The 13,743-nt window shown below is 45.1% G+C and overlaps 1 protein-coding gene across 3 annotated transcripts in view; it reads left to right on the forward strand.

Moving 5' to 3' along the window:
- The window catches only part of REEP3 (receptor accessory protein 3), a 69,204-nt gene that overhangs the window by 24,596 nt on the left and 30,865 nt on the right, over positions 1 to 13,743 (forward strand). For 2 of the 3 annotated variants that reach the window (XM_073353438.1, XM_073353437.1), the window contains one exon: positions 8,519 to 8,591. The exons of the other annotated variant lie outside the window; for it this stretch is intronic. In XM_073353438.1, the coding sequence (XP_073209539.1) occupies positions 8,532 to 8,591 (60 nt within the window). In that variant the 5' untranslated portion in view covers positions 8,519 to 8,531. The remainder of the gene's footprint in view (positions 1 to 8,518; positions 8,592 to 13,743) is intronic. 3 annotated transcript variants of the gene reach the window in all.

Genomic DNA, 13,743 nt, shown 5'->3' on the forward strand with positions numbered 1-13,743 from the left:
AGAACTGTACTTGCTTTATTTTTTGTCTTGGCCGCTGTGTGTGTACTTCAGATTCTAAATGAGGTTGTTTGATCACTTCATAAAAAACTCTGGTGTTTGCAACTCTGAGATTCTACTTTAATTTGTGATTTATCTAAGGCAATTTTAAATCTAAGCTCCAGACATATGGACCTTTGAAGAATAACTCAAATGAAAAGGCAATATTTAATGGCCCAGTATAGTACTCTTTTCCACTCAGGCTGCTCTTGATACTTTTGAAATCAGTGAAGAGTAAGGTTTAAATTGAATGTATGGCTCTAGTTCTGGATTACTATAAAGGAAGACCTCTGCAATCCAGTAGAAGTAGTTGTATGCAATGAATGACTTTTGACTGTTCCAACTATTTCGGATGAGGTGCATGCATGCTTGAGATGCACTGCCCAACTGGACAGTCCCCAAAGTTATTCATCCATAGTAGATCTTCTCCATCTAGAATACTATGATCTCATTCACAGAAAAAAGATTTTTCTTTGAGTCATGATCCCTGTGGAGAGTCCACAAATGGATGCATGTGCATGCCATGCACTGGAGTCCGGAAGTGTTTCTTTGCAGTGTTTGACCCGCCCACGCTTACTGTGTCTCCTCGTGCTCCCGGCCGAGGGTATAAGAGGTAGTGAGAGTTGACACCTCTCCAGTTTCTTCTGACCTCTCCATGGCCTGAGTCAGAAAACCCTGTTTCTTTGCGCTCTTGGTTTTCTAAGAGAGTGATTCACTTCTGCTTTGTGGAAAATAGTTGTAAATAGTTTTTATAGTGTTAGATATATTTAGTATAGCTCTTCTTTCCCCTGGTTGGGGACTTCTTCTCCCCCACCCGGAGACTATGCCCAAGTTTCCATGCTTCAAAAACTGTTTCCAGCCCGCGCTCCTTCTCTGTGAGCACCAGCGGTGCCTCTGTTGCCTTGGTGAGGCACACATCCTGACTCACTGTGCCATTTGAAAATCCTTCCTGCCCCAGACCTGGGAATCTCGCGAGCTCCATCTTCGTAAATATCTGAAGGAATGAGACCCAAGGTGTACTTGGATCTGGGCCCAGGAGACACCTGTGTGGCAGTGGTGAGTGCCCCTTCGAGCACTCTGAATTCCCTGGAACTGGTGATACTGAAGACCAAGGAGAAGTTCCAGCATCAGAGCAAAAAAACACACTTATGGGTACAAGAGCAGATACTCCGAGCAGATACCCCAAGCATTTCTCCCCAAGTCGTGGCAGGTTGGGTGAGATGTCCATTATGGATCCGGCTGGATCGGTGCCCAAGATTGGAGGGTAAGGCCAGGCACAAATGGGATCCGATGGTGACTTCTGCACCAAGTATTCAGAAAAGTCACTGGCATGTGTGCCGCCTGTTCCACCACTACCTGTGTGCCTGCCATACAGGCCAGCCCTGCAGACTCCACAAGGTCCCTTCAACATCTCCACAGTACCCCATGGACGCCTGGACACTCAGAGGCATTTCTGTTGGTGGAAGAGTTGATCCTCCCCTACTCACATTCTTCCCTTTTTATCCAGCCCCCTGCTCACCCACAACATCCCGATTCCAGAGGACAAGCCCCTTCTGCTGTTGCCAGAGAAGACTGTCCCTCTGTCACACTGCAGCCCTCTGGTACTGATAGTTGTCGTCCCGTTCCCCCCCCGCCTCGCCCCCTCCACCCCACCCTGCTGAAACAGTCTTCAGAGTCCAGGGAGTTCTCGGAGCTGGAACCTTCCTTCTTCCAGACATCATGCTGGAGTCTGGATGTACGCTCCAGACTGCCCTACCCTCTGGTAAATGATCCAACAACAGAGGCCTGGTACCCCTTTCTGTGGGGCCCACCACATCTGAGGGGCCCTTCCTTTAATCCAGGGATCTTAAACTCAAATCACCACGAGGACCATGTGAGGACTAGTACATTGGCCCGAGGGCCACATCACTGAAACCTTTTCATACAATGATATTCTTCATTTTTGACTACACTTTGTAATATAGTATGTTATTAAAAGTCCCCCCCCACCCCCCGTGATATTTCTCTGATTCACCTTCCCTTTCCCTCCCTCCCAGGCTTAAAGGAAAAGAGCTTTTCCCAGTGAGTGGCTGCTGCTGCTTTCCTGGCTCCCTTCTTCCCCAGTGTTTCACACTGTGCATGGGATCAATGGGGACAGATTTCAATGGTGGGTGTGTTTGGCCTTCCCTTGAGGGAGGGGAGATTTGAAGAGTGGCAAAGGAGCTGGCCGAGGATTGGTGTGAGTCGGGGTATAGCTGGAGGGGGGATTGGGGATTCAGGAAGAGCAGACTCAATGGCTTGGTCGGGAGCTTGGAGCTGCAAGGCTGTTTGTCAAGCTTGGGCAGTTTGACTCAGGTGAACTTCAGAGGATTGTGGAAGCAGCTCATTGAAATGCATGCAGCAGACATCCCCACCCCCCAGAGCAAGAGTGACTGTAAACACTGCTTTAAACAGCAGCTCCGAGAGCCCTCCTGCCTGCCCTCCTCCCCAGAGCATGTGTGGGGGAGCTGGCAGCAGCAGGGCCAGAAGTGGGTTATGTTTTGCTGATCCAGCTAATGTCTTCCCTGCCCCACCTCTTCTCCACCTCCTCCCCTGAGCGTGCTGCATCCCCGCTCCTCCCCGCTCTCTCCTGGAAAGTCCTAAGCGCTGCCAAACAGGCAGTGGGAAGCACTGGGAGGTAGGCAGAGGAGTGGGGATGTGGCACACTGCGGGAGGGGGAGGGGGCAGAGGTGGGGAGTCGGTGCCTATGTTTGAGTCACGGGAAATAGCTCTGTGTGTTTGAGACCCCTGCTTTAGGCCATACTGGGGACTTTGGAATCCTCACCACAGGCACCAGGTACTATCTCAGGCATCCTACTGGCTGTCTCCTGCGCACCCACCAGTGCCATCAGTGTATGGAAAAGAGGGAGAAATCAAACCAGTACTACTGGCCCCGACTGGAACGTCGTCCTTGCTGGATGAGGTGATCATCCTCCTCCTGTTTTCTCACTCTATTGGCAGTGGTCATCCTAGGACTTGCTGCAGAGAGTAGTGGCAGACCTGGGAATCCTGTGGGAGGAGGTTCAGGACTCACATCAACAACTCCTGGACGTTATCCAACCCAGGGGCCATCTAGGCTAGCCCTATCCATCAACGAGGCCATCCTCCAGCTGGCACAAGCAGTGTGGCATACCCCTGCTTAGGTGTGTTTGGGAGGGGGCACAAAACAGGTGGGGAGGACATATTTTGTGCCTTCTAAAGGGCCAGATTTTCTTTTCATCCATCAGCTGCCCTGCCCTGAGCTCCCTGGTTGTCCAAGAGGCCATGGAATGGGCATGGCAGCAACCATAAAAGTCTGCTCCTCTGGACAAGGCAGCTAAGAGACTGGATCTCCTGGGCAGGAAGGTCTAGCCTTCTGCAGGACTACAATTCTGAGTCACCAGTACCAGGCTTTGCTAGCCAAGTAGGACTTTAACTATTACAATAGGCTAGTATTGTTCAAGGACAAGCTGCCACCAGAGCAACAGCAGCAATTCCAGGTGCTGCTAGACAAAGGATAATGGTCACCCACGTGATCTTTCAGGCAGCTGTGGATGCAGCCAACATGTCCTCTCACTCTCTTGTGACCAGTATTGTTATGCGAAGAGACTTCTGGCTACAATCGTTCGGCTTCCCCAGTGAGGCCCAAAATACGATTGAGGGTTTTCCTTTTGATGAGTGCAAGCTGTTCAATGATAAGAGGGATGAATCCCTCCACTTGCTGAAGGACTCCACAGCCACACTATGGTCCATTGATGTATATGTACTCTGGTCCTGAGACACAGACAGCAGAAACAACCCTTCTGCCCACCCCCACACACTACCTGCCCAGTCTACTGTCCGCGCCAACAGGAGCACCAATCACAGAAGCCTTCCTTCCCCACCTCTGCCACAGCCATCTCCTCAACTACTTCCCAGCAGAAGACCGAGCCTCAGTTTGACATGCAGGTTGAGACCCAATGAACCTCCACCAATGCCACCCCTGGAATCCCATATTGTCTCTGAGTGCTGTCTTGCCCTATTTGCTCACTATTGGGGCGAGATCATTCAGCCCAGAGACTCCATAGCGTTCCTCTCCTTCCTGCTGTATCAAACTCCCTCTTCCCCCCCTCTTCCCCCGCACCCATCTCATCAACAGATCCTCCAACAAGATGCAGACACGCTCTACTCTTCAAGGAGGCAATAGAACCTGTCCCACCTCACTACAAGGGCTGAGACTTCTTCTCACCTTACTTCATCATCCTGAAAAAGTGCAGAGGGCACCACCCCATTCTATATCTTCTGGTACTCAACTTGTTGATCAGACAGTCCAAATTCACATTTGCTTGATTATCCCCCCTCCCTATCCAAGAGAGCCTGGTTTGTGACTCTTGACATAGAAGACGCTTTCTTTCACCTGCACATTGACCCAGCACACTGCAAGTTCCTCTATTTTCAGGTAGGGCACCAGCATTACCAATTTTGGGTCCTCCCATTTGGTATAATAGTGCCAAGAATGTTCACTGAAGTCTTTGCCATGCTAGCTTCCCAGAATCACCAACTAGCCTACTTAGTAATGCCTTACCTCGATGACTGACTGGCTCCTTGTGTTGCTATTGTGACAGGAAGCAATCTCCACGATCCTCAGTCTTCACAGTCTTCTAGCATCTCCAGGTATATGTGTTTAATGAGGAAAAGTCAGTGTTGACACGTACACACCAATACGCTTCATTGGGGTGCAACTCAACTCAAATGTGGAGAGGGCTTTTCTCCTGGCAGACCACTTTGTAGTACTGATAGCTGTCATAGTGGGCATGTGTCACAGACAGTTCACCATGGTCAGCTGTTGTCTCTCCCTCCTTGGTCACATTGTAGCCTGCACATACATGACACTGCACACGTCTCCATATGCATTGTCTTCAAGCATGGCTCCTCTACATCATGGACCCAACAGAAACCTTATAGAGTCCAGGGTGTCAGTTCCCCAGGCCATGCTGTCTTCCCTCACAGGATGGTCTGATCTCTCCAAGATTATGATCAGCACCCCTTTTACCCCTCTCACACCACAGGCCAGCACTGTGACAGATGCCTCTCTCGTGGGTTGGGGAGCCCACTTAGGCCATCTCACAGCTCGGGATGTGTGGATGCCACAGGAAGCCAGGATGCACATGTGTTCGGTCTTCCAGTAAACATGCCAAGTCTTCCTCCCGCTCATTCAGTGCCTCCACATTCAACTGTTCTCTGACATCATAGCAGCAGAGGTGTACATCAACAAGCAGGGCAGTCTCCCTCCCTCTGCTCTGAGTTGGTCTGGATTTGGAACTGGTGCGTCAAGAACTATGTGACGCTTCAAGCAGTATACCTACCAGGCATCCAGAATTCACTGGCTGACATGCTCAGCAGGAGTCTACCTCAAGCACAAGTGGGAGCTACACGATGTCATGCTCCTGTACCTCTTTTGTGAAGTGGGGCACCCTCCCTCCCTGATGGGACCTCTTTGCTCCTCATGAGACTCTCAATTGCTCTAAGGGAGGACTCGCAGAGCAATGCTCTCCTCTTCCCCTGGACAGGAAATTTGTGCTTCGCTTCTCCCCATTCCCTTCCTGCCAAATCAGTGCATACACCTGTTGTTTTTCTGCCCCAAACCACACTCCTCCCTTACTGACAAGGCCTTGTGCTCCCTTGATGTCCGTTGTGCACTGGCATTCCACAGGACTCGACCCTTTCACGCATCACCAAAGCTATTTGTGGCCACAGTTGAAAAGTCCAGTGGTGAAGCCCTCTCGTCCCAATGAATCTCCAAATGGGTCTCTGGGTGCGTCTGCGAATGCAAAAACCAATCCATCATACCTCCATCTGATAGAATCACAGTGCACTCAACGCTAGCCTGTGACGGGTTCAGTTACAGAGACCCCCTTGGGACTGTCACCTGATGTGCTGAAATGACCTCTGAGCCCGTTTTTCCCTGATGGCTTGGAACTCCAAAACCCTGCCTTGTTGAGCCAGACAAAGCTAGTCTGCTGCAACACAGACCCAGGTCTGAACCACACCCCCAAAGCTGCAGTCTTTAACTGAAAACCACTCAGCAGGTTACTTATCTCCAGCACCCAGACATCCAGTTCTCAGTGGGATCCAAACCCCAAATAAATCCATTATACTCTGTATAAAGCTAATACAGGGTAAACTCATGAATTGTCCGCCCTCTATAACACTGGTAGAGATGCACAGCTGTTTGCTCCCCCAGGTATTAATCACTTACTCTGGGTTTGTTAATAAACAAATGATTTTATGAAGTGTAAGAAGTAGGATTTATGCAGTTTCAAGTAATACCAGACAGAAAAAAGTCACCAAGCAAAATAAAACAAAACATGCAAGTCTAAGCTTAATACATTTAGAAACAGATAAAATCTCACCCTCAGCGATGTTCCGATAAGCTTCTTTCACAGACTAGATTCCTTCCTAGTCAGTCCCAATCCTTTCCCTTGTTAGGGCTAGTCTACACTGGCAACACTAAAGTGCTGCCATGCTAAAGTGCTCCCAGCGCTATTAAAAAAAAACAACCCCCCCCAAAAAACAAACCCACCTCCACGAGAGGCGTAGCTACCAGTGCGGTGCACTGTTTACACTGGCAATTTACAGCGCTGAAACTTGCTGCTCTCAGGCGAATGTGTTTTTTGTTGCAGCACTGTGAAGTGCCAATATAGACAAGCCCTTAGTTCTAGCTCAGGTGGCAACTAGGGGATTTCTCATGTCTGGCAGCCCCCTTTTATGGCTTTGGCACAAGGCGGGAATCTTCTGTCTCTCGGGGACTCCATCCCTCCTTCTAAATGGAAAAGCACCAGGTTTAAGATGGATTCCAGTACCAGGTAACATGGTCACATGTCCTGTGAGACCCCAAGCCTCCATTCTTTCCGGCCTAACTCACATGAACACAGGAAGGCTTACACGTAAACAGTCATTTACAGTCAATTGTCCTGGTTAATTGGAGCCATCAAGATTCTAAACCAGTGGTCCCCAACCTTTCTGTGGGAATAGCATATTGCTATTCTCAAAAGGCTGTGGTGGGCACCGGACACTCCGCCGCCAAAATGCCACCGACGAGTGCGGCTGCCGGAAAACCAGCCGCGGAAATACTGCTGAAAAATGGCAGTGCTTCTCAGCGGCATTTCAGTGGCCGGTTCTCCAGCAGCATGTCCTACGGGCACATAAAAATGCCCTGGCGGGCACAATGTTGGGGACCACTGTTCTAAACCACCATTAATGGCCCACACGTTGCATAGTTACAGTAGGAGTTCAGAGTAACACTTCATATTTCTAGCTTCAGATACAAGAATGATACATTCATACACATAGGATGAATGCACTCAGTAGATTATAAGCTTTGTAATGATACCTTACAAGAGACCTTTTGCATAAAGCATATTCCAGTTACATCCTTTACACTCCTAAGCATATTTCCATAAACCTATGGAGTGCAACGGAGAAGAGCGAGCTGGGGCAGACAGGATTTTTAATGGCACGCTGTGGCCTGCTGAGGTCTTGGCCTGGGTTCGGCAGCGGGCTGAGCGGGGCTGGCGGCTGGGACCCAGCAGGCCGCAGCGTGTCATTAAAAATCAGCTCGCTTGCTGTCTTTGGCACGCGTGCCGTAAGATGCTGACCCCTGCTCTAGCCCCTGCTGTTGATTCCGTGTCTCAGTTCACTGTCCCACGAATCCATGCTTATGTGGCTCTCATTTAAAAGCTCTTTACCATGACTAATAGGGGTGAAGAGAATACAGCTTCCATGAGGCAGTAGTATGAATTCAGTTATCTGCTGGTCTTGCTCTGACTCTCAGCGTGCATTGCTGGGACACACTCCTGGGTCGTCCTTTTTTTTTCTTTCTTTCTTTTCTGTTTTGACGGGGAGGGGTGCAGAAACTTTCAAAACTTGGAGCAGAAATTAGCTGTCTGCGCAAAATCTGAGCTTCTACCATTTGGATTAGCCTCCATCTCAGCAATACGTTGTAGAAATGGCGGCGCTTCCTGGGGAGTTCCAGGAAAATGGATTTGGACTTTCCATAATTCTCTTGGTAGTGTAGAATCTATTTCAAAACCACCCACAAATCATTGTTTCAAGGAGCTGGGTTTGCACTTGCAGAATAGTTCCCCGAAGGGCAATGCTATGACAACACTTACCATGGAGCTATGTGTGGTAGAACGACACCTGAAACCCGTACCATTGCTACTAGTGCACTTTCTTTAATTGGCAATATTCCAGTCTTCTGTTAACGAGGCAGGTCCTAAGAAATAGATCAGTCTCTACAGGGTCATTTTAGCCATCCCTGAGTTAAAGCAGGACCATTATACATTGCCCAAAGCTTCCTTCAAACTGCTGTAAAATCTTTATTTTGTTTTAAGCTATTAGAGTGCTGTTGCTAGGTTGTTCACCCTTTTAATTGTATATCTGAGATTATTGCTATGTTTTATATACAGTTTGTCAGATTTTAAAAATATTTATTTTTCCATAGGCTGGTGTTTGGGATGTTGTACCCTGCTTATTATTCTTACAAAGCTGTGAAGACAAAAAATGTGAAGGAATATGTAAGTCCCACTTCTGTCTTGTTTGTCCAATGAAACATAATGCTTCAATTGAAACTTAGCAGAAATAAATTTCACCAAGTTATTCAGTGTAACATATTGGTCACATGAAAGCGTGACACGACTTTAATAGATCTTCATAAATATTAGGTACAAAAATTATGACTATAACATCATTATATATGCTTATGAATGCTTAGCTAATTTAGAAACGAAGTTAAGGTTTCCATATAAGTCACACAGCATAACACACATAATTATGGTATATGAAGAACAACATAAAATATGTTCCAATAATACGTACCATGGTCAAGCTAGGTCCCTGGTTTTGCCAACTTAGTTATATGACTGTATGTTTGAGTAGTCTCATTGACTTTAAGTGTAGTTGTGTGTAAAGTTATTTATGTGCATAAGTGTTTGCAGGATTGGGGACTGACGTTGTAAGATGTTTAGTTTTTGAGTTTCCTGACTAAGGCTATGTCTACACGACTGCAGTAAGTTGATCTAAGTTACAGTACTCCAGCTACATGAATGACGTAGCTGAAGTTGACGTAGCTTAGGTCAACTTACTGTGGTGTCCACATAGCGCTGGGTTGACAGGAGACACTCTTCCGTCAACTCACCTTTCTCTTCTCGTTCGTGGTGAAGTACCGGGGTTGACCAGACAGCGATCTGCGGTCGATTTGGCGGGTCTTCACTCGATCCGCTAAATCAACCCCTGGTGCATCGATTGTGGGAGTGTTGATCTGGCAGTAGTGTAGATATAGCCTTTGTGATCTTAACTATGCTGCCTTAATGAAACATTAAGTATTGTTAGCATCTAACTTCCTTGGTTTTGTAGGTTGGAGAGGTTGGTGCTACTTAAGTTTTCAAGTAGAACCATGCTTTACCACCTTACTCAACAAATCTTTCCCTTTGGTATAGTCAGTCATGTCATGTCTTCTGACTTCCATGAGGTTTTTATGGCTTTTCTCTAATGTTAGCACTTCTGAAACAAAATAGTCAAGACTGAACAGATTTCTACTCCATTTTATGTCAACATAGTTGTTTTTGCTCCACAACTGTCTGTGCTGTGAAAACCTTGTGAAGACCAAGGGGTTGCAAATATCAAAGGCTTTCATTAGCCCCGCAGAAATATTACTATTTGTATTATGCATAAAATATAAGAAGGTCTCCTACCAATAATTTTAGGTGTCCTTAATAGTTAAGAAAACATATATAGTAATGCCAGTTATTAGTTTCTTTAGTCCATAGTTTTATTTTTCCTGGCCATTAGAAAATGAAGTCTCCCTTTTCCCAAAAGTATAGCTGGGGTTTACAACAAATAATCAATGGTGTCTCTGGCAGTTTCTAGGGCAACTAGCATTTTGAAACCAACACCTTGTGTTCCACCCAGAAACCGGACAGTAGGCAATGCAGATCATAGGTCATGGATTTAACATTACACTGCATTAGTCCAGTCTCAGGGCTTGTCTACGCTACCATGTGAGGTCGATCTAAGATACACAACTTCAGCTACGTGAATAGCATTGCTGAAGTTGATGTACTCAATCTACCTTCCGCGGTGTCTTCACTGCGGTAAGTCTACAGCTGATGCTCTCCCATTGACTCTGCTTGCACTCCTTCTGGTGGAGTACTGGAGTCGACGGGAGAGCACTCAGCGGTCGATTATCGCAGCTATACTAGACGTGATTGATCGACCTCCGCCGGACGGATTGCTATCCAGCAGGTAGTGTAGACAAGCCCATAGTGACAAAGGCATGAATGACAATAGCAAGGTCTGCATGCAAAGAAATAATTGCATCTTTCTGGTCTTGAATGGACAGAGGGTGTGTGAGGCATTGCAGCTAGCTAATCAAGTAGCATTTGGGAGTCTTAAGATTCCATCACCTATGAACTCAGAAAATGAAAGGTGGAACCACTAGGAATGTAAATAGCGTATAAAACACCTACCCGTGTAACCTGTTAAAATTCTGTTGGTTAAACATTTTAACCAGGGAAGTAAAGGTGTGGGAGGTGCTGCAGCACACCCACATTTTACATGGGGCCCTGCTGCCTGCCACCCTGGGTGCGGGGCGACAGCTGAACTGAAACCGATAAGCATTAAGCTTATTGGTTAACAGTTTAAACTTTTACATCCCTAGGAACCATACCAACCAAGGTGCAGATATTCTCTGTCAAGCTATCTCATGCTGGCTCCAGAGCGTGACTAGCAACCTCAGGACATTGTTAAGAAGCAGAGCACAAACCCCAAATTGGTTGAGAGTTGTATACTTATATTTCACCAACCAGTTATCAAGACATGAGATGTAATTCTTCCATTCTGCTCAGCGCTGATACGGCTTTAGCTGGACTATTGTATCCAGTTCTGGGCACCACACCTGGGGAAAGGAGTGGAACATACTGGAAGAGGTCCAGAAAAGAGCAGTTAAAATGATTAAAGGTCTAGAAAACATGATCCATGATAAAAGATTAAAAACCTTGAGTTTGTTTACTCTGGAGAAGAGAGATTGACGGGGGATATAAGTCGCCAAGTGTGTGAAAGGTTGTTGTAAAGAAAAGGGTGATAAACTGCTCTCTTATCCACTGAGGACAGGATGAGAAGTAATGGACTTAAATTGCAGCAGGGGAGATTTAGGAAGCTTTTTCTTAATGCTTAACTTAACTGTAAGGGCAGATAAGCAATGGAACAAATTACCTAGGGAAGTTGTGGGATCTCTGTCATTGGAGGTTTTTTAAGAAGAGATTAGACCAATACCTGTCAGGGATAGTCTAGGTAATACTTAATCCTCCCTCAGTGCAGAGGACCAGCCTAGATGACTTATTGAGGCCCCTTCTAGTTCAAATTTCTATGATTCTATGAAAATAGCCCAACGATGCTTTTTAGTCATGTTTCAGAGTAGAAGTACATATTAAGTGACACCAACTTCAAAACTTAGTTTTTAAAGAATTTTTAATGTTTAAACTAGGGCTGTCGATTAATCACAGGTAACTCACACTATTAACTCCAAAAAATTAATCATGATTAATTGCAGTTTTAATCGCATTGTTAAACAATAGACTACCAATTGAAATTTATTAAATATTTTTGGATGGTTTTTCTACATTTTCAAATATATTTATTTAAATTACAACACAGAATAGAGTTTACAGTGCTCATTTTATATTTTTATTCCAAATATTTGCACTGTTAAAATGATAAAAGAAATTGTTTGAATTCACCTCATACAAGTACTGTAATGCAACCTCTTTATCATGGAAGTGCAATTTACAAATGTAGATTTTGTTTGTTTTATTTCTGAGTGTAGTTATGTAACAAACAATGTAAAACTTTAGAGCGGGGTCGGAAGTGATGTGCCGAGTCTTCACTTATTCACTCTAATTTAAGGTTTTGTGTGCCAGTAATACATTTTTACATTTTAGAAGGTCTCGTTCTATAAGTCTATAACTAAACTATTGTTGTATGTAAAGTACATACGGTTTTTAAAATGTTTAAGAAGTTTCATTTCTTAATGAAGGGGGAAGGATAGCTCAGTGGTTTGAGCTTTGGCCTGCTAAACTCTGGGTTGTGAGTTCAATCCTTGAGGGGGCCATTTAGGGATCTGGGACAAAAATTGGGGATCGGTCCTGCTTTGAGCAGGGGGTTGGACTAGATGACCTCCTGAAGTCCCTTCTAACCCTGAGATTCTATGATTTAAAATTAAATTAAAATGCAGAGCCCACCAGATCGGTGGCCAGGACCCGGGCAGTGTGAGTGCTACTGAAAATCAGCTCACGTGCTGCCTTTGGCACGCATGCCATAGGTTGCCTACCCCTACTTTAGAGCCTAGAAGTCTACTCAATCCTACTTATTCAGCCAATCACTAAGACCAACAAATTTGTTTACATTTATGGAAGATAATGCTGCCCGCTTCTTATTTATATTGTCATCTGAAAGTGAGAACAGGCGTTCGCATGGGACTTTTGTAGCTAGTATTGCCAGATATTCTATACATTCGTATCCCCCATTCGTGCTTCAGCCACCAATCCAGAGGACATGCTTCCATGCTGATGATTCTTGTTTTAAAAAAAAAAATGCGTTAATTAAATTTTGACTGAACTCCTTGAGGGAGAATAGTATGTCTCCTGCTCTGTTTCTCCTGCATTCTTCCATGTATTTCGTATTATAGGAGTCTCGGATGATGACCCAGCACATACTCATTTTAAGAACGCTTTCACTGCAGATTTGACAAAACACAAAGAAGGTACCAATGTGAGATTTGTAAAGATAGCTACAGCACTCGACCCAAGGTTTAAGAAACTGATGTGCATTTCAAAATCGGAGAGGGATGAGGTGTGGAGCATGCTTTCAGAAGTTTTAAAAGAACAACAGTCTGATGCAGAAACTACAGAACCCGAAGCATTATCTCCTGCAGCCGTAAACAGACTTGTTCAGCCAGTCACTCAGACAGACAAGAAGTAGGACTGAATGGACTTGTAGGTTCTAAAGTTTTACATCATTTTATTTTTGAATGCAGTTATTTTTTGTACATAATCTACATCTGTAAATTCAACTTTCATGGTAGAGGTTGCACTATAGTTCCTGTATGAGGTGAATTTAAAAATACTATTTCTTTTGTTTTTTTACAGCACAAATATTTATAATAAACACATAGTGAGCACTGTACATTTTGTGTTGTAATTGAAATCAATATATTTTAAAATGTAGAAAACATCTGAAAATATTAAATAATAAAATACCATTTCTTTAAACAGTGGTGATTAATTGCGATTACTTTTTTTAATTGCTTGACAGCCCTAATTTAAACCTGATCTTGTTTTTCCTGGCCAGTTTTTGTGGCTTGAAAACCACATTTCCCTCTTTAAAAGCTTTTTCCCATTGCTGATGTGTGACTCTCCAAATAGGTGACATTGACTACCCAGGGGAAACAGTGAAGCTGACTAGACAAAAGTAATATCCTAATTTTGAAGTTGTGGTAATCTTGTAAACAGTAGGTAAAAAATCTTTCAGGCATAAATGTGATTTGGCAGTATTCCTTAAATACTGACTGCATTTAAGGGAACTAGTTAGGCATTAAGGAAACACCTAGTTAGGGTGTAATGAGGTGTGGTTTCCCACTATTGCAGCTCCTAGGCCCTGGTCTACATGGGGGAG

This window comes from Lepidochelys kempii, chromosome 7 (genome assembly GCF_965140265.1).
Source record: "Lepidochelys kempii isolate rLepKem1 chromosome 7, rLepKem1.hap2, whole genome shotgun sequence".
Classification (NCBI taxonomy): Eukaryota; Metazoa; Chordata; order Testudines; family Cheloniidae; genus Lepidochelys; species Lepidochelys kempii.